Source organism: Candoia aspera, chromosome 1 (genome assembly GCF_035149785.1).
Source record: "Candoia aspera isolate rCanAsp1 chromosome 1, rCanAsp1.hap2, whole genome shotgun sequence".
NCBI lineage: Eukaryota > Metazoa > Chordata > Lepidosauria > Squamata > Boidae > Candoia > Candoia aspera.
In genome coordinates this window covers 272,105,487-272,121,067 of record NC_086153.1, presented here as the reverse complement: position 1 = coordinate 272,121,067, position 15,581 = coordinate 272,105,487, and the positions used below count along the sequence as shown (strand labels likewise).

General features: G+C 39.0%; 1 protein-coding gene and 1 non-coding gene across 4 annotated transcripts in view; both read left to right on the top strand.

Moving 5' to 3' along the window:
* CKAP5 (cytoskeleton associated protein 5) overlaps positions 1 to 14,848 on the top strand; it is a 65,735-nt gene extending 50,887 nt beyond the window's left edge. For 2 of the 3 annotated variants that reach the window (XM_063289696.1, XM_063289695.1), the window contains 12 exons: positions 2,411 to 2,583; positions 3,998 to 4,171; positions 4,845 to 4,965; positions 5,911 to 6,090; positions 7,798 to 7,985; positions 8,992 to 9,067; positions 9,448 to 9,636; positions 9,726 to 9,863; positions 10,957 to 11,040; positions 11,816 to 11,972; positions 12,680 to 12,834; positions 14,141 to 14,848. In XM_063289696.1, coding sequence (XP_063145766.1) covers positions 2,411 to 2,583; positions 3,998 to 4,171; positions 4,845 to 4,965; positions 5,911 to 6,090; positions 7,798 to 7,985; positions 8,992 to 9,067; positions 9,448 to 9,636; positions 9,726 to 9,863; positions 10,957 to 11,040; positions 11,816 to 11,972; positions 12,680 to 12,834; positions 14,141 to 14,386 — 1,881 coding nt within the window. In that variant the 3' untranslated portion in view covers positions 14,387 to 14,848. Of the gene's footprint in view, positions 1 to 2,410; positions 2,584 to 2,825; positions 2,850 to 3,997; positions 4,172 to 4,844; positions 4,966 to 5,910; positions 6,091 to 7,797; positions 7,986 to 8,991; positions 9,068 to 9,447; positions 9,637 to 9,725; positions 9,864 to 10,956; positions 11,041 to 11,815; positions 11,973 to 12,679; positions 12,835 to 14,140 lie in introns of all 3 variants that reach the window. The other variant, XM_063289693.1, reaches the window with a different exon arrangement.
* LOC134488702 (small nucleolar RNA SNORD67) lies at positions 5,044 to 5,154 on the top strand. Its single transcript, XR_010067019.1, has one exon. It is a non-coding gene; the product is annotated as a small nucleolar RNA SNORD67 (small nucleolar RNA).
* Positions 14,849 to 15,581: the final 733 nt, after the last annotated feature.

Sequence of the window (15,581 nt, the reverse complement as noted above, 5' to 3'; positions counted from 1 at the left end):
TTTGGTATGGGGATGTAAGTTGATTTTTTCCAATCTGATGGCCATTCCTGTGTTTTCCAAATTTGCTGGCATATAGCATGCATTACCTTGACAGCATCATCTCGCAAGATTTTGAACAGTTCAGCTGGGATGCCGTCGTCTCCTGCTGCCTTGTTATTAGCAATGCTTCTTAAGGCCCATTCAACCTCACTCTTCAGGATGTCTGGCTCTAGCTCACTGACCACACCGTCAAAGCTATCCCCGATATTGTTATCCTTCCTATACAGATCTTCCGTATATTCCTGCCACCTTTTCTTGATCTCTTCTTCTTCTGTTAGGTCCTTGCCATCTTTGTTTTTGATCATACCCATTTTTGCCTGGAATTTACCTCCAATGTTTCTAATTTTCTGGAAGAGGTCTCTTGTCCTTCCTATTCTATTGTCTTCTTCCACTTCCGCGCATTGCTTGTTTAAAAATAATTCCTTATCTCTTCTGGCTAACCTCTGGAATTTTGCATTTAATTGGGCATATCTCCCCCTATCACTGTTGCCTTTTGCTTTCCTTCTTTCTTGGGCTACTTCTAGTGTCTCAGCAGACAGCCACTTTGCCTTCTTGGTTTTCTCTTTCTTTGGGATGTATTTTGTTGCCGCCTCCTGAACAATGTTGCGAACTTCTGTCCAGAGTTCTTCCGGGACCCTATCTACTAAGTCCAGTCCCTTAAATCGATTCTTTATCTCCACTGCATATTCCTGAGGGATATTAGTGAGCTCATATCTAGCTGATTTGTGGGTCTTCCCTAATCTCTTTAGTCTGATCCTAAATTGTGCAAGAAGAAGTTCGTGATCAGAACTACAGTCAGCTCCAGGTCTTGTTTTTACCGACTGTATAGATGACCGCCACCTTTGGCTGCAAAGGATGTAGTCAATCTGATTTCGGTGTTGTCCATCTGGTGAAGTCCATGTATAAAGCCGTCTCTTAGGTTGTTGGAAGAGAGTGTTCGTTATGCAGAGTGAGTTGTCTTGGCAAAATTCTATCATCCTATGTCCTGCTTCATTTTGTTCTCCCAGGCCATGCTTACCTGTAATTCCAGGTGTCATTTGACTGCCGACCTTAGCATTCCAGTCTCCCGTGATGAAAATAACATCTCTTTTAGGCGTGTTGTCCAGTAGGTGCTGCAGATCCTTATAGAACTGCTCTACTTCAGCTTCTTCAGCATCTGTGGTTGGGGCATATATTTGGATCACTGTGATGTTAGATGGCTTGCCCTGAATTCGAATTGAGATCATTCTATCGTTTTTTGGATTGTATCCAAGCACTGCTTTAGCCACTTTACTATTAATTATGAAGGCTACTCCATTTCTTCTGTGGTCCTCTTGTCCACAGTAGTAGATCTGGTGGTCATTTGATGTGAAGTGGCCCATTCCACTCCATTTCAGTTCGCTGATGCCCAAAATGTCTATCTTTAATCTTGACATCTCACCAATAACCACATCCAGTTTGCCCTGGCTCATAGATCTTACATTCCAGGTTCCAATGGCGTGTTGATCCTTAGAACATCGGATTCGCCGTTCACCACCAGCACCGTCGGCCGCTAGCCGTCCTTTTGGCTTTGAGCTAGCTGCGTCATCATGTCTGGGGCTAGTTGAACTCATCCTCTGTTCCTCCCCAGTAGCATTTTGACCATCTTCCGACCTGGGGGTCTCATCTTCCGATGGTATACCGACATATCTCTGGTTGTACTGATCCATTTAGTTTTCACGGCAAGAATACTGGGGTGGGTTGCCATTACCTTCCCCAGGGATCGCATTTGGTCTGACCTCTCTGTCATGACCTTCCCGTCTTGGGTGGCCCTTCACGGTTTAGCTCATGGCATCATTGAGGTGCTCAAGCTCCAGCACCACGACAAGGTAACGATCCTTTGCTGAAGATCCCTGTTCTATAGAATTAGGTAATTGACAACTTAGATAGTATATACAGGCCTAGTTGTCTCAGCACACTGGATGGACAAAATGTCCAAGCAGACTGCAAAAATGTGGATGCTGATTTGTCAACATGTAGTGCTGTCTCTAGAGAGAATCTGTGTAGTGTCATACAGTTGCTGCATCTCCAAGCTCTCTCAATTTATTTTTCATACCAGAGAGTTTGCCCCTTTGACACCTATCTGGGAGAGAAATTGATAAATAATAATAAATAAATGATAGGCTCTGTCTTTGCTTGCTTTCATGTTTAGAGGTGTCTTAGGAAACATTTATTCTTATAAAGGGAAGGAATAAATAATTGCTAAGTACAAGAACTGTATTAGGAGCTAAACTGCACTGTTAATTGAGAAGTAAACTGCACTGCTAATCTATTACTTTTCAGAAATTATAAAGCTTTGGAGCATTCTTAGAGGCAAATCTTTCATAACATTAAAGTTGTTCTTCTCATACAGCTTTCTGAGAAGGACATGAGTATGTTGGAGGAACGAATAAAGCGGTCGGCTAAGAGGCCAAATGCTGCTTTAGCAAGGCAGGTAGATGAAAAACCACAGCGCATGCAAAATGCCAATGCCAGTGCAAACATGCTGCGGAAGGGAGCAGCTGACGACATGTCTTCCAAACTCAAGTATGTTATGTAGAGAAAATGCTATCTGTGTGCACCATTTACACAGTGTGTGCTAAAACATACCTTGCTGTTGCCTTGTGTTTGTCTTTTGTTTTAATCATTGCTGTATGCATGAGACACAGACTGCAAAAAAAAAAAAACCTGCAAAGCAAAATGTTTGAACCTTTCTTCATCTGTTTTGTCATGTCTTGAATGCTTTCTAAATGGTATTGTGCCTTTTTTCACTGCTTCTCCATGGACAGAATTATGTATCGCACTTATAGGATGTAAGTACTAACCACTAAATCCTTGGTAGCAGGGCTCTTACAATTCTTGTCTTTTTTCCCAATCATTAGTTCCTAAATACAGTTGGGAAGAAGTTCCATATAAAGCTTCTTAAAGCTTTTAAGGTCCTGGGAAAAACTGATCTTGGGTATGAGAAATCCAGCTTCAAGTTCCATCTCGGCCATTAAGTTTACTGTATGCCGTCAGGCACACTTCTATCTGATTCTCAGCTATCTCTTTTTAAAATAGCAATCATAGTAACCTAGCAAGTCCCCCATCTGCCATTCCAAATCCACTCTGAAGAGCTGCAAGACTTTGCTGCATATTTTGAGGGGTTCATTGGGAGAAAAAGTTAAGGGAGGTACTTCTGTACAAGCAGAAGTCCATTCAGGTGGCATTGGATATCACCCAATGTGGAATTAACATGTCCATCTCTGCTTAATATGTGATTCTTATAAATCCCTAACAAAATAAGACATACTAGCAAGTCGTAACTGAAAAGTATAAAACTCAGCTGGAAGTACTCTGGATTCAGAGAAAGTTGTCCTGACTCAGAGAGGCTACCTAACATGATGGCTTCTCCCTATATGAGGAAAAACTGGACTAATTTGGATGAAACTGTTGCTAATTTTTTGTTCTCTCTTTAACATGATGTGGTTCATATCTTATGCTGCAAGACTTGAAGGGGAAAGGGGAAACAGAGCAAGTTTTTTAGAGAATACAGATTTCCAGTAGGTTCATTGTTGATGAGCACAGTCTTTGCTTGGTTAATACATAAGCTGCAAAACTACTAGTTTTCTTTGAGTTCCTTAGGATAGGGAACAGCAAATTTTGGTATGATGGAATGGCCGGTCATTATTTGTTTCACTTCCTTAAGCGCTCCAAAAACTAGTGTTAAGGGGTAGTAAGGGGAGTAACTTCCTAATTTCTCAATGAACTGCAGAGAATGTTGGAAAAGCAGGGTGATTTCTTTGACCTAAGGTTGGGCTTGTTCTCTCTTCTGCAAAGCCCAAATAATATGGAAAAGAATGCTTTCTTTTCTTTCTTTCTGTAGCTTATGGGGATCTCAGAATGTCACTTCTGTGGGTGGGCAGCCTGCTGAATAGGCTTCCTGAAATATTAAGGGAAGTATGTTGCTTGATTTCTATAGCCAAGCCCGTAACTTGAGTGGCCATTCAGAGACAATGCACGCAGTTCCCCGGGAATTTCAGCTGGATCTGGATGAAATAGAAAATGATAATGGCACAGTACGATGTGAAATGCCAGCACTTGTTCAGCACAAACTGGATGACATCTTTGAGCCAGTCTTGATTCCTGAACCCAAGTGAGTGCTGGGGTGCAGGGGAATTTTGTGTCTGTGTGAGTCACTGTGTGCATATTCTAGGTATAGTGTTCTCCTTTTCTTCCACACGCATGAAGGTGCTACAGACTATATAGACTTCTGGAACCCATAAAAGAGAACAACAAAAAATATTAATTGATGTTGATAACTGCAGTTTAAATTAATTTTAACAGGGCATTCTATTTATAAAATATATTGATTCTCTCATCTGCATAGACCAGCCACACACACACATACAGAAACACAGATGTATGCATAGATACATACATAGTCCTCTCCTTTCTTCCAGCAAAAATGCAAAACACAAAAAACCAACACACAGGATGGAGACAGGAAAGGTAGAAGGAAAGAGAAGGAGAGGAACAAAACTAGATAGAGATGAGACAAGGTGAAGAGGTGACTGGACAGGGAAGGAAAAGAATGAGAGAAGCCCTATTCAGGTGTTAAAAAAAGATTAAAATTCCACAGGCAAGCAGCATCTATTTATTAGCTATATCTGCAGCCATTTGTACCTCCTACCCATGTGCTTGTTTTCAATAGCATAGTATGTTTTTCCCAACTAAGTTAAAACTCCCTGCAAAATTTGTAGGTGATATTTTGGAGGTGGGGTGGAAGGGACTGTCTTCCAATAGTTACAAGATTTTTCTCCATCCAGAATCCGTGCTGTCTCCCCACACTTTGATGACATGCACAGCAATACTGCTTCTACCATCAACTTCGTTATCTCCCAGGTAGCCAGTGGTGATATCAATACTAGCATCCAAGCTCTAGCACAGGTAAGTGGGATTCTTTGTAGTTGGCAACATAATGCTCCTAGGGGCATCAACCACCATTTGACAGCTCAACAAATTATTTGCGAGAGTGATGAGTTGCACATCTGGTGGAGCTGAGTGTCAGGTGACATTTGCACCACTCTGAAATGTCTTGATGACATAACTAAGTGCACAGGGGCCATCTGACTCGCAGTTCTCAAAAAGAACAAGCAGTGCCTTCAATTGGTCCAGCCCTTGAAGCCAGCCAGGCATCTTGTGGTAAAGAAAAAGATGATACTTACGGTCAAGTGCAAGAATATAGAACATTCTCACCTTCCAGACAATTCCCTGATTTTCATTTTGGTGCCAAGAGGTATCCAACAATACTTTGACTCTTCTTATTACCTAATAAGACAGCATTTATTTATTTTTATTGGGCTTTAAATCAATTTCCTGTTTTTCTACCACTTGGATTTCAGTCTCCTTGGCCTTGAAGCAGAGTCCTCATTTGCCAGCTCAGAACCAGCTGAGGCCATTTGGTTCCAGGAAGTGTTTGGTGGATGGGGTGATAATTATCCAGTATTCTGTTTGCTTTCTTCATTTCTCCTTCTCCACTTCCTCGCCAATAATATGCTGTTCACCAGTCTAAGTTAAATGAACTCTTATTTTTGCAGTAACGTACATATTTGAGACAGACTTTTGAAGTGTGAAGGCTGCAGAATTTGTTAAGAATAGATAATGCAGAGATAACTAGTTTTGCTGGCACTGCACATGATCTGATGTTTCATCTAATATGCTAAGATTGTTTGTGTACAAAGTTATGGATTCTTAGAGAATTGAAACAGAATAGTAGAAAAAAATAAAATAATAGTCAAGGGGAGAGATTTGTGATACCTTTGAAAATAGTACAGGCCACTGTCATGAATACTGTGCCGTGTGAAGATAAATAACTAATATGTCTGTCTGCAGATTGATGAGGTTCTGAGACAAGAGGACAAAGCAGAAGCGATGTCTGGCCACATTGACCAGTTCCTAATAGCTACATTCATGCAGCTGCGACTCATTTATAATACTCATATGGCTGATGAGAAACTGGACAAGGATGAGATAGTCAAGTTGTACAGTTGCATCATTGGAAACATGATTTCAGTAAGGGTTCTTTATTTACTTTTTTTTTGTCAGTGTAAAATAAGCAAAAGCTTCAGTCTAATTTATACCTAGAATAGGTATTTATTTATTATTTATTTGTTTTATGTAAAATTTATTTTAGAGTAGGTATAAATTTATCTAAGTAAAATATACTGCACATCAAGCAACCTAAATGCAGGATAAATTAACTTATACCTAGAGTAGGTATAAATTAATCTATCCTGCATTTAGGTTGCTTGACGTGCAGTATATTTGAAGCAGATTTATTGTCTGGTTCCTAACTAAGATTTAATGAGTCTTGGACTTATCAAGTGATGACACTGTTAATTTTGGCAAAGGAAAAATGTCACAGAATTTCAGTGTAAGGAAGAATTTAAGATTAAGAATTGGCATAGATTAGAGTATGACTATTAGTAGGGTTCATTCTTCTGAATCCTGAAATTGAGCTTGCTTGTCTTAAAAAAAAAATTGTAACTAGTGCAGAGTCTGAGAGAAAAGTGTTGAAATCAATAGTATTTATTTGCTAGACATTCCGGAGCCGAGGGGATAAATAAAATGTATACTTTTAATCTCCTTACCTCTTGCATCAAGATATACAGTATATCTTTATGACTAGCTCTCTTTCTTTGTTAGTATCAGTTCCATATCCTAACCCTGAAGTTCCTCAGAACAAAATTGAACAACTTTCCTGTGAAGTGTCCTATTATGGTTTATCCTTCTGACATGTAGCCTTGTGTTAGATAATAATTCAGAGACACAAATATTCTAATATTTGTCAAAAAATATTCTAGATCTTATCCTGCTTAACTAGATAGGTTTGTCTATACTGGGACATACTAACCTGTATAAAAACAAATTAAATCCCCCAGATAGTTGAAAAGGGTGGAAAGATAATAAGAATTTCAACCTCTAGCCTTGTACTGATGGCTGTCAGACAGACCTTGTATGTATCATTCAATCTTGTACGTACCATACTGTTACAAAATCCCCATCTATCTGATTGTTGCTCAGTACGTAGTCCAAGTTGCATGCTTTTATTCATTATCATCTTCCTGTATTTCAGAAATTACCAATTCTCAAACTTAATTCCTGGAAGCCCAATTAAATTTTAATAATAAAATGTTTGACTATTGTATACTTGTTTTGAAAAAAGATAAATGGTTTCAGATTGTAAGGAAAGGGAGTCCACAATGTAGTATTATATCTTTTTTTTATGTGGTTGGGTAAATGATCTAAATATTTTACATACATTAGTCTTTTAATCCTTGAAGTGCTATCTTCAGGGATGGGTAGGTGCAGCTTTCCTGATACCTTGGTGGAATTCCTAAAGCTCTGTTCTAATCTGCTGCAGTTTTCAGCTGCAGTGTCAATCATCTGACATCAGCATTCTTTAAAGTAAAAGCCATGCCTTTAAAAGGAACTGTGGCTTGGGTTTTATTGTTACGTTGCGGTTTCCCACTGAATTTCTGCAGGGCTGGTATGTAAAGCCTCCTCTTTTCTTCAGTCTTGCCCCACAGATTCTTCCTGCTCATTAACACTGCTAAGTGTATTCCTTTCTCAGACCCAGGCTTACTGAGAAGTCAAGCAAAGTCCAACATTGTTTTCCCACAGTGACTAACCAGATATTGGGGCTCTGAAGGGTTATTGAGACTTCTGCGTTTTATTCAGAATAGAGAATTATATCTAACACTTAAATTCAATTGACAGTTATTCCAGATTGAAAGCTTGGCAAGGGAGGCTTCTGCAGGAGTGTTGAAGGACTTGATGCACGGCCTCATTACCTTAATGCTGGATTCAAGGGTTGAAGATCTAGAGGAAGGCCAGCAGGTTATCAGATCTGTCAACCTTTTGGTGGTAAAAGTTCTAGAGAAATCTGACCAAACCAACATATTGAGGTAAATAGCTTGATAAGATGAAAGAAGTATGCCACAGCGCTTAACACTAACTAATATTTCAGCGTGTGCCTGATGAAATACTTTTGTTCTTCATTACAGTAGTTTAGTAAAGCTGAGCAATGCTTCAGATTCAGTTCAGAAGAGGGGCTTTGGAGCACAAACGCAGCAGTGTCTGTAACTCATTAAAGCAGTCATTGTGTGGCTGCAGGGAGCCTCCCTGCAATAAGAGTCCCCTTTTAGGAGAGATGGGCGGTGATAGAAATTTGAAGAATAAATAAATAAAATCAATAACCATGCGGTCTTGGAAGAAGGTGTGGATGCTTTCATGAGTTGCACATAAGTGGTGTGTTCATATTCCCTTGCATTGAACAACTTCCCAAGTAAAATCCCAAGCATTACACACACACACACACACACACACACACACACACACCCCAGTACGGTACCTTGCTGCTTCTCTGTGAGAACATGTATGACCCGTGCAATGGTTGAGGAAAGCAAATTAGGTTGGGGATCTTTTCAGGATGAGGATGCGTCATTAAGTGTCTTCTTCCTCTTCAAAGCTGTATGACATAACAATAAAAAATAATGTGAAAAATAGACCAATCTTTTCTCTGAAAGTATTAACCAGTTTGCTTTCTTGCTTTGCAATTAAATCCCAATTGATGATGTACAATTGTATGGTTCACGCAAGAAACAATTGTCCTTGCTAAAATAATTATTGCTTTGTTGTTTTGTATATCTGCAAAATTTGTATAGTTAATGTTAATTTGCAAAGCCTTGAAGAAATTCCTGAGCATGGGGGTCAGATCGTTAAAGAGAGCCTGTGAGATTGTTGCTTGATTTGTGGCAGATTGGCTTTTATCTCAGTTGTTGTTACATGTATTGTAATTTTATGTTATTTGTATTACAGTTTTAAGTGGTAGCCACCCAGAATCGCCATGGTGAGATGGGCGGCCATATAAATCAAATAAATAAATAATGCTACTTCACTTAATTCTTCTAGTGCCCTGCTAGTTCTACTCCAGGACAGTCTATTAGCAACTGCTAGTTCTCCCAAGTTCTCAGAACTTGTAATGAAAGTGAGTATGTATTTGTTTTTTTTTTCAGATGTGAAATGGCATTATGAGTAGTATTACCAACTACTCATAATTATAGACCTAATACTCTTCTAATGGAAAAATTACAGTATGAATACAAGTTAGTGTGATATACTGTTATTAATAGATATGCTTAGCAAGAAAAATTAAAGCTTTAAAAACCTCTGTTAAAAGAGTTGGTGTCTTGATGACTAGTGAACACTTGGTATGTTCAGTATAATTGAGGGGACAATCACTGTATTTGCTCACGGGTGTTTATTTTAAGCTTTTAAAACATCAAGTTTGGCATTAACAAATCTGCATTAGGATGTGCTTTTTCATAAATTTCTTTATACACATTTCTCTTCTCTCCTTTTTCCAAGTGTTTATGGAGAATGGTAAGACTTCTCCCTGAAACTATCAACAGTATCAACCTGGACCGAATCATGTTGGACATTCACATCTTTATGAAGGTGTTTCCAAAAGAAAAACTAAAGCAGTGTAAAAGTGAATTCCCAATACGGACTCTAAAGACCCTGATTCATACGTTATGCAAACTGAAGGGACCCAAGGTGAGACCAAATGGATTTGTCCCAACACGTGAATAGTTCCCTGGAATATTTAAAAGATTCTCTCTGAAAGTTACCACATTCTTTTCTAGATTTTAGATCATCTAACAATGATAGATAACAAGAATGAGTCTGAGTTGGAGGCTCATCTGTGCAGAATGATGAAACACTCCCTGGACCAAACTGGAAGCAAATCTGATAAAGGCACAGAAAAAGGAGCTTCCCGTATTGTAAGAATTTTGTATTTTAAAATAGAAAGAAAATAGCTGTCATCTATAAAGCTAGTTAATTTTCTGAGTACTCAGTTGGAATCTTTGTGAATTATATCATTTCTACTGTATTGGACTTTTAGTCTGGATCATACATAAGGCTGAAGAAGCTCTCTGATGTAGTGGCTGGATTAAGATGTCAAGAGATGCCAGGGAGGCATTTTGCAAAACATTTCATTAGCAACCGAATATCTCTTGCACAACCAGATACAATATGTTTCAGGCTGTATACAAATTGGGCAACATACCTACTTCCTGTAAAGTATCAATTTTCTCTTTTGTTTTATTTATTTATAGCTTTTCTAACACACCTTCCTTAAAAAGGCTCAGGTGGTCACTTTGACTTCTTTTAAAGGAGACAGATTGCAGCACAGAGTGCCATACATCCATCTACAATATTGTACTTGCCAAGGAAAAGGGAAGCCTTGCATGAAGTGATGATGTTCAAGAGAGATGGTTTAAGTGTGTGCTATGTTGGGGTAGCCATAATTGCAAGGTTAATTTCTAGTTCTGGTTGACACTCATAGTTCTCAAAACAGGATGGTACAGACATCAAACTTGTCTATTGCTGAGTGGCAATGTTTGATTGCTAGAAACATTTTCTTTCTCTTAATCTTTGTGTCTTCAGACCACTATATTTACATGTGGCCATTTGGGGCTTGCTTGTAAAGTATAGTACAGATCAGTACAGTACAGTATTATTGATAATATTTGTGAACCCTATTATAGTATTCAAAATCTGCTACTAGTGAGACTGAAATCACTATGTTTGCTATTGTTGATAAATTGGAATTAATGCTGTCTGATTTCTTTTCTAGAATAGTGGTTTATTTTCTTAAATTAGAAGATGCTGTCCTAGTTATTCCCCACTCTTATGTTTTGTAAATCTGGTTTATCTGTCACAGTGTTCCACCTACATTTCTAAAGATGCTTCAGTTGCTTAAATTTCTATTCCTCTGGATGTTTTCATTTGTTTGTTTTTGTTTTTGTGCATTTTGTTTTTATCTGGATTTTTAATTTGGTTTGTTGATTAATGTCTGAATTGCTTTTATAGGATGAAAAGTCACCAAAGGCCAAAGTAAATGATATTTTAGCAGAGATATTTAAAAAAATTGGCTCTAAAGAAAACACTAAAGAGGTAAGCAGTACATTGAACAAAAAAAAATTCTTTTCTGCACATGGAATAAACCCATTGTGGCTCAGGGTTCAGCCCACTTGATTCTCTCCTGGATAGTGGTCCAGCTGAACAAAAGCCAGAACCTCTTGATTGTTCTGGGTTTTGGCCAAAATTTTCAGATGGGACTTGTAGAACAATAGTCTCAGCACTTTTCTTCCATATCCCCACTGAACACCCAGCCAAGCCATACACTTTCTCTTGTCCTAGCATTTCCTGCCATAGTATAACCCAACTAGCTTGTACCACCTGCTTGTACCATCCTCTTTCCCCCAATCATCCCCAGCTCCTCCTTTCCCCTTACCTTCTCTTCACTGCTGCTGACTTAGCTTTTCCCCCACTCTTTTCCAACCTGGAACGCCTGTAATTAGGACATGCATATGCAGATCCAGCCACAAACCACCTGAACCTGCTCTTCCATGTATGTTGTGGTCTATGCACAGAACATTTTGCACATCTCTATCAACTGCACAGTTCTTTTGTGACAGCTTTGTCGACCTACATAAACATCTGGGCTTGGGAAAGGATTAGAACCTAGCTGTTGAACCTAAACAGAGGACACCTAAATCAACTTTTGACCCACTTGAAACCCTAATACTAACTGATAAAGCATTCAGTTTAGAGCCTTGGTATTGAACTGACTTTAGCGTACAAGATCCAGGACCTAAATCTTCAGAGCTAATGCTTGTTTTTATATGTACAACTTTTGAATAGCTGATGCTTCTTGTTTTTAAAACAGGGTCTGGCAGAGCTGTATGAATATAAAAAAAAATACTCTGATGCAGACATCGAGCCCTTCCTAAAAAACTCCTCACAGTTCTTCCAGAGCTATGTAGAACGAGGTCTCCGGCTGATTGAAATGGAAAGGGAAGGCAAAGGGCGCATTGCTTCTACAGGTAATTTGATATCATGAACTTGCAGCCAATAGCTGCTGTTTTGATGGAACTATCAGAATTTTCCAGGGTTAGCAGAATGGGGAGAGAGTTTCAGAAGTAATATATCAACTTTCTGAAAGCAAAGGCCAGGTGTGGCATTAAAATAAAGAATTATAGTGGCTGATATCCAGTGCTCTCATTATGCAGGTAATCTCCAAAAATGGAATTACTAGAATGTTGCACATGCTATACCAGTAGACTTGTTAATTAATATTAAACACAAAGATATTTAAAGTAAAGACCACTGAATCAAGGAAGAACCAGTCAGTCACTACCTAATCAGCCAGCCAGCATGGCTCTTCTTCCTGTGACACTTAGAAAATATCAGAAGGCCCAGGACAGCCAGGAACAGTCTGTGCTATGGTTACTTCCCATGCCTGTTTTATTTCAGTACTAAAGAAGGCAGTGCTTATGTAGGAAAGAGTCATTCTATAAACTCATCCCACGTGGTTTAATTAATCTATCAAAAGCACAAAGAAGGAGCTAAAATGTTCAGCCTACTCCACTGACTGGGCATTACCGGCCCCAACCTTGCAACCCCCAGAATAAGACACAGAGAACATGAAGCTCCTGTGCCATACAAACCTAGGTAACATCTCATTTCAGTCTTCTGTTAGAATTAGCTTTAACTCATTTATGGCTTGTGGTTTTTTGTTTTTATTTTGTAGGAGTTTCTCCACAGGTAGAGGTATCATGTATCCCCACTCCCACCAGTGTAGTCTCTTCTGCAATTGGAAATTCAAATGGGGAAGAAGTGGGGCCATCTGTCTATTTGGAAAGACTAAAAATCCTCAGGCAGCGATGTGGCCTTGACAATGCAAAGGTAGTTAATAAGTAGAACAAGCAGAATGTTTTTGACTCATCTGTTTAATTGGGTTCTCTTTATGTAGTTTTAGGACTTGGGAGGGAGGAGAACAGATCATGCTTTAGGTCATATTTATGCAGAAATATTGAAAATTCGAAAGGGTTCACAAACTTTTAAGCACCACTGTTAAAAAGAATCTGAGTTACGCCAAGAATCCATATTTCACCCTTTTTTACTACAGGTGATTTTTTCAGTATACTGTATGTCTTAACTTTAATATTACTGTATCAGCATAGGTGAAGATAATGAGCAAGGCTCTATTCCCTGTGCTTGAAAAAAATCATAGCAAGAAAGTACTGATTCCGCTTATAACCTTGGCCATAGTGGAGGTAAAAAATAGGACAACATTTAGCATCCCTTTACTCTGAGTATATATTTTAGACTTCTAAAGCTTAAGTAAAGCTCTTCTTAAGGTGATTGGTTACAAAGGTATTGTTTGACAACCAGTCTGACTTCCTAATATAAAGTCAGACAGCCACAATATTCAGATGCTTGCTTCTGAATAGGCAGCCTGCTTGATTTAGCTGATAGTATAAGTCAAGGAATACATAGGCCCAATCCACATTCATATACAAGATCACAGAGGGTGGGGCTAAAAGCTTTAATTCCTTTGTAATCACATAGGCTGTTTCTTTGGTACTTAATAGTGGCACCCCCTACCATACTTGCCACCATGACAATAACAGATTGATTACAGTGTATCTGCTAACAGGGCAGCTAGTTACTGAATGCTTTAGAAGTCACACTGGTAGCCAGTTAAGAGAAGAGTCTCTGATCAGTCATACAGCCTTTGCAGAACAGCTCCCAGGAAAGGAAGGGTTCTCTGATCAACTGTTGTATCCCCCTGCTGCTGCTGCTATTAGAATAGCTGAGTAGCCTCTTCAGCATCAACAGTAATGGCAGCAAGGTAAGCACAATCCCAGAGGGGGAGGGGGAGGAGTTTCTAAAATATGGCCTCTCGTTTCTTTGGAAAAGAGTAAATCATAATTACCTGGGTGAAATTTAAGACATGACCTCAAAGGTTGCTAGCAGCCCAGGAACTGCAAGTTGTCTGTCGGTGTTGAACATGATAAAAGCACTGTCTATGGAATAAGCAAAATGTAATAGAGGCATCATTTGCATAAGCTTTGTCAGTATAGGAAAGTTTATATTTCCTTTATTTCTAAAGAGATAAAGAATCGGTATACCTTCCCTGTTGATATGGTAAAAATATGATGGCATAAAGCACCTTTTGAATAAGAGTTTTCAATTTCTCCCCCCACAGCAAGAAGACAGGGCGTCACTGGCCACCCCACTGTCCAAGCCGTCAGTCCCCACAGTTGCATCCTCTACAGATATGCTCCACAGTAAGCTTTCCCAGCTCCGCGAATCACGGGAACAATACCAGCACATTGATCTGGACTCCAATCAGACCCATGCTGGCATTGGAAGTACCACTTCCTCTTCCACAGCATCCAATATTGATGACTTGAAAAAAAGACTGGAGAGAATAAAAAGCAGTCGCAAGTGAAATTGCGTGAGGCGGTTTGGCTATTGCAGAGCTGTCCATCTTTAGTTGACTAAACTAGAAGTCTTCATAGTTAAGTGGCCTCATGCAGGCCTTATGTATACAAACTTGTTTCTGTGTATAATACAGCAGATCTTGGAGGAGGATCCAAGTCAATGTGGCACAAATCTTTGTATATATTTTGCTTCTTTGTGAGCATTTCTTGACCGTAGAAGACTGTCCATGTATTAGTTTTAGTGTACAGAGCTGTAAACAACAATTCTCCTCAGTCCAGTTTCTCAAAATTTGGTTTTATTTGTTAAGTTGTCTTATCTTAGCTCTTAACTCTTAGAAACTTTTCATTGCATTCATTTTTAATTTTGTGAATTACTTCTCCATTTAATCCTTGAACTGTTTCTGTATGGACGCATGGCATGAAGCAACTAATTTAAGTGTCTTTTTGTAAATAAAGTTTGCATTAACTCTATGGGAGCAGCAGTGACTGTTGGTGACAAATGTTCGTCCATGTTCCTAATTGCTAGTGTGACTCAACATTTTAGTTGTTAAGTGGGCATGTGTTTAAGTCACTATAGCAAATGAACGTTCATTGGGAAGACATGGAGAGGCTGAAACACTAATGTACAAACATGTTAAAGATGAAAGAAGCTTTTAATAATAATATTATTACTCTTATAGAAAACTCTGACGCAAAGCCAGAACATTTTACATCTCAGACAGTATCTTCCAACGCTTTTCCTAGAATCTTAATCAAGTTCAATAACATACCCGGGCTAACACTTCGTACCTTTTGAGGACTGGTTTTAATTCTTTTTGAGCATTAGATTTCCTCAAGATAGATGAACAGTATTCTATATCCAGGATGAGCAAATAGTCTGGGTTTTTCTTAATGCTGTTTTATTCATGTAGAATTCATGTTCTCTTACTACCCCAGAAGCTGCTAGCAAGTTTGTGTTAAATGTATGGCCAGAAATTGCTAATAATGATTGAGATCTTTGGGGCTCTACTTCCAAAATGATTGTGTGTTGAAGTGAATGGACCTTGTGGCTATTGAAGGTCACACTATTTGTCACAGTATCCGTCTACTTCAGAGTACAGTTGCTAGACAGTTGTGAGGAATTCTCTGACTGACTTGCAGCTCTTCTTATGTGTGATTGCCTCATAAGATCTGGTCCTCTGAGTATCATAGCACAGAGTCTTG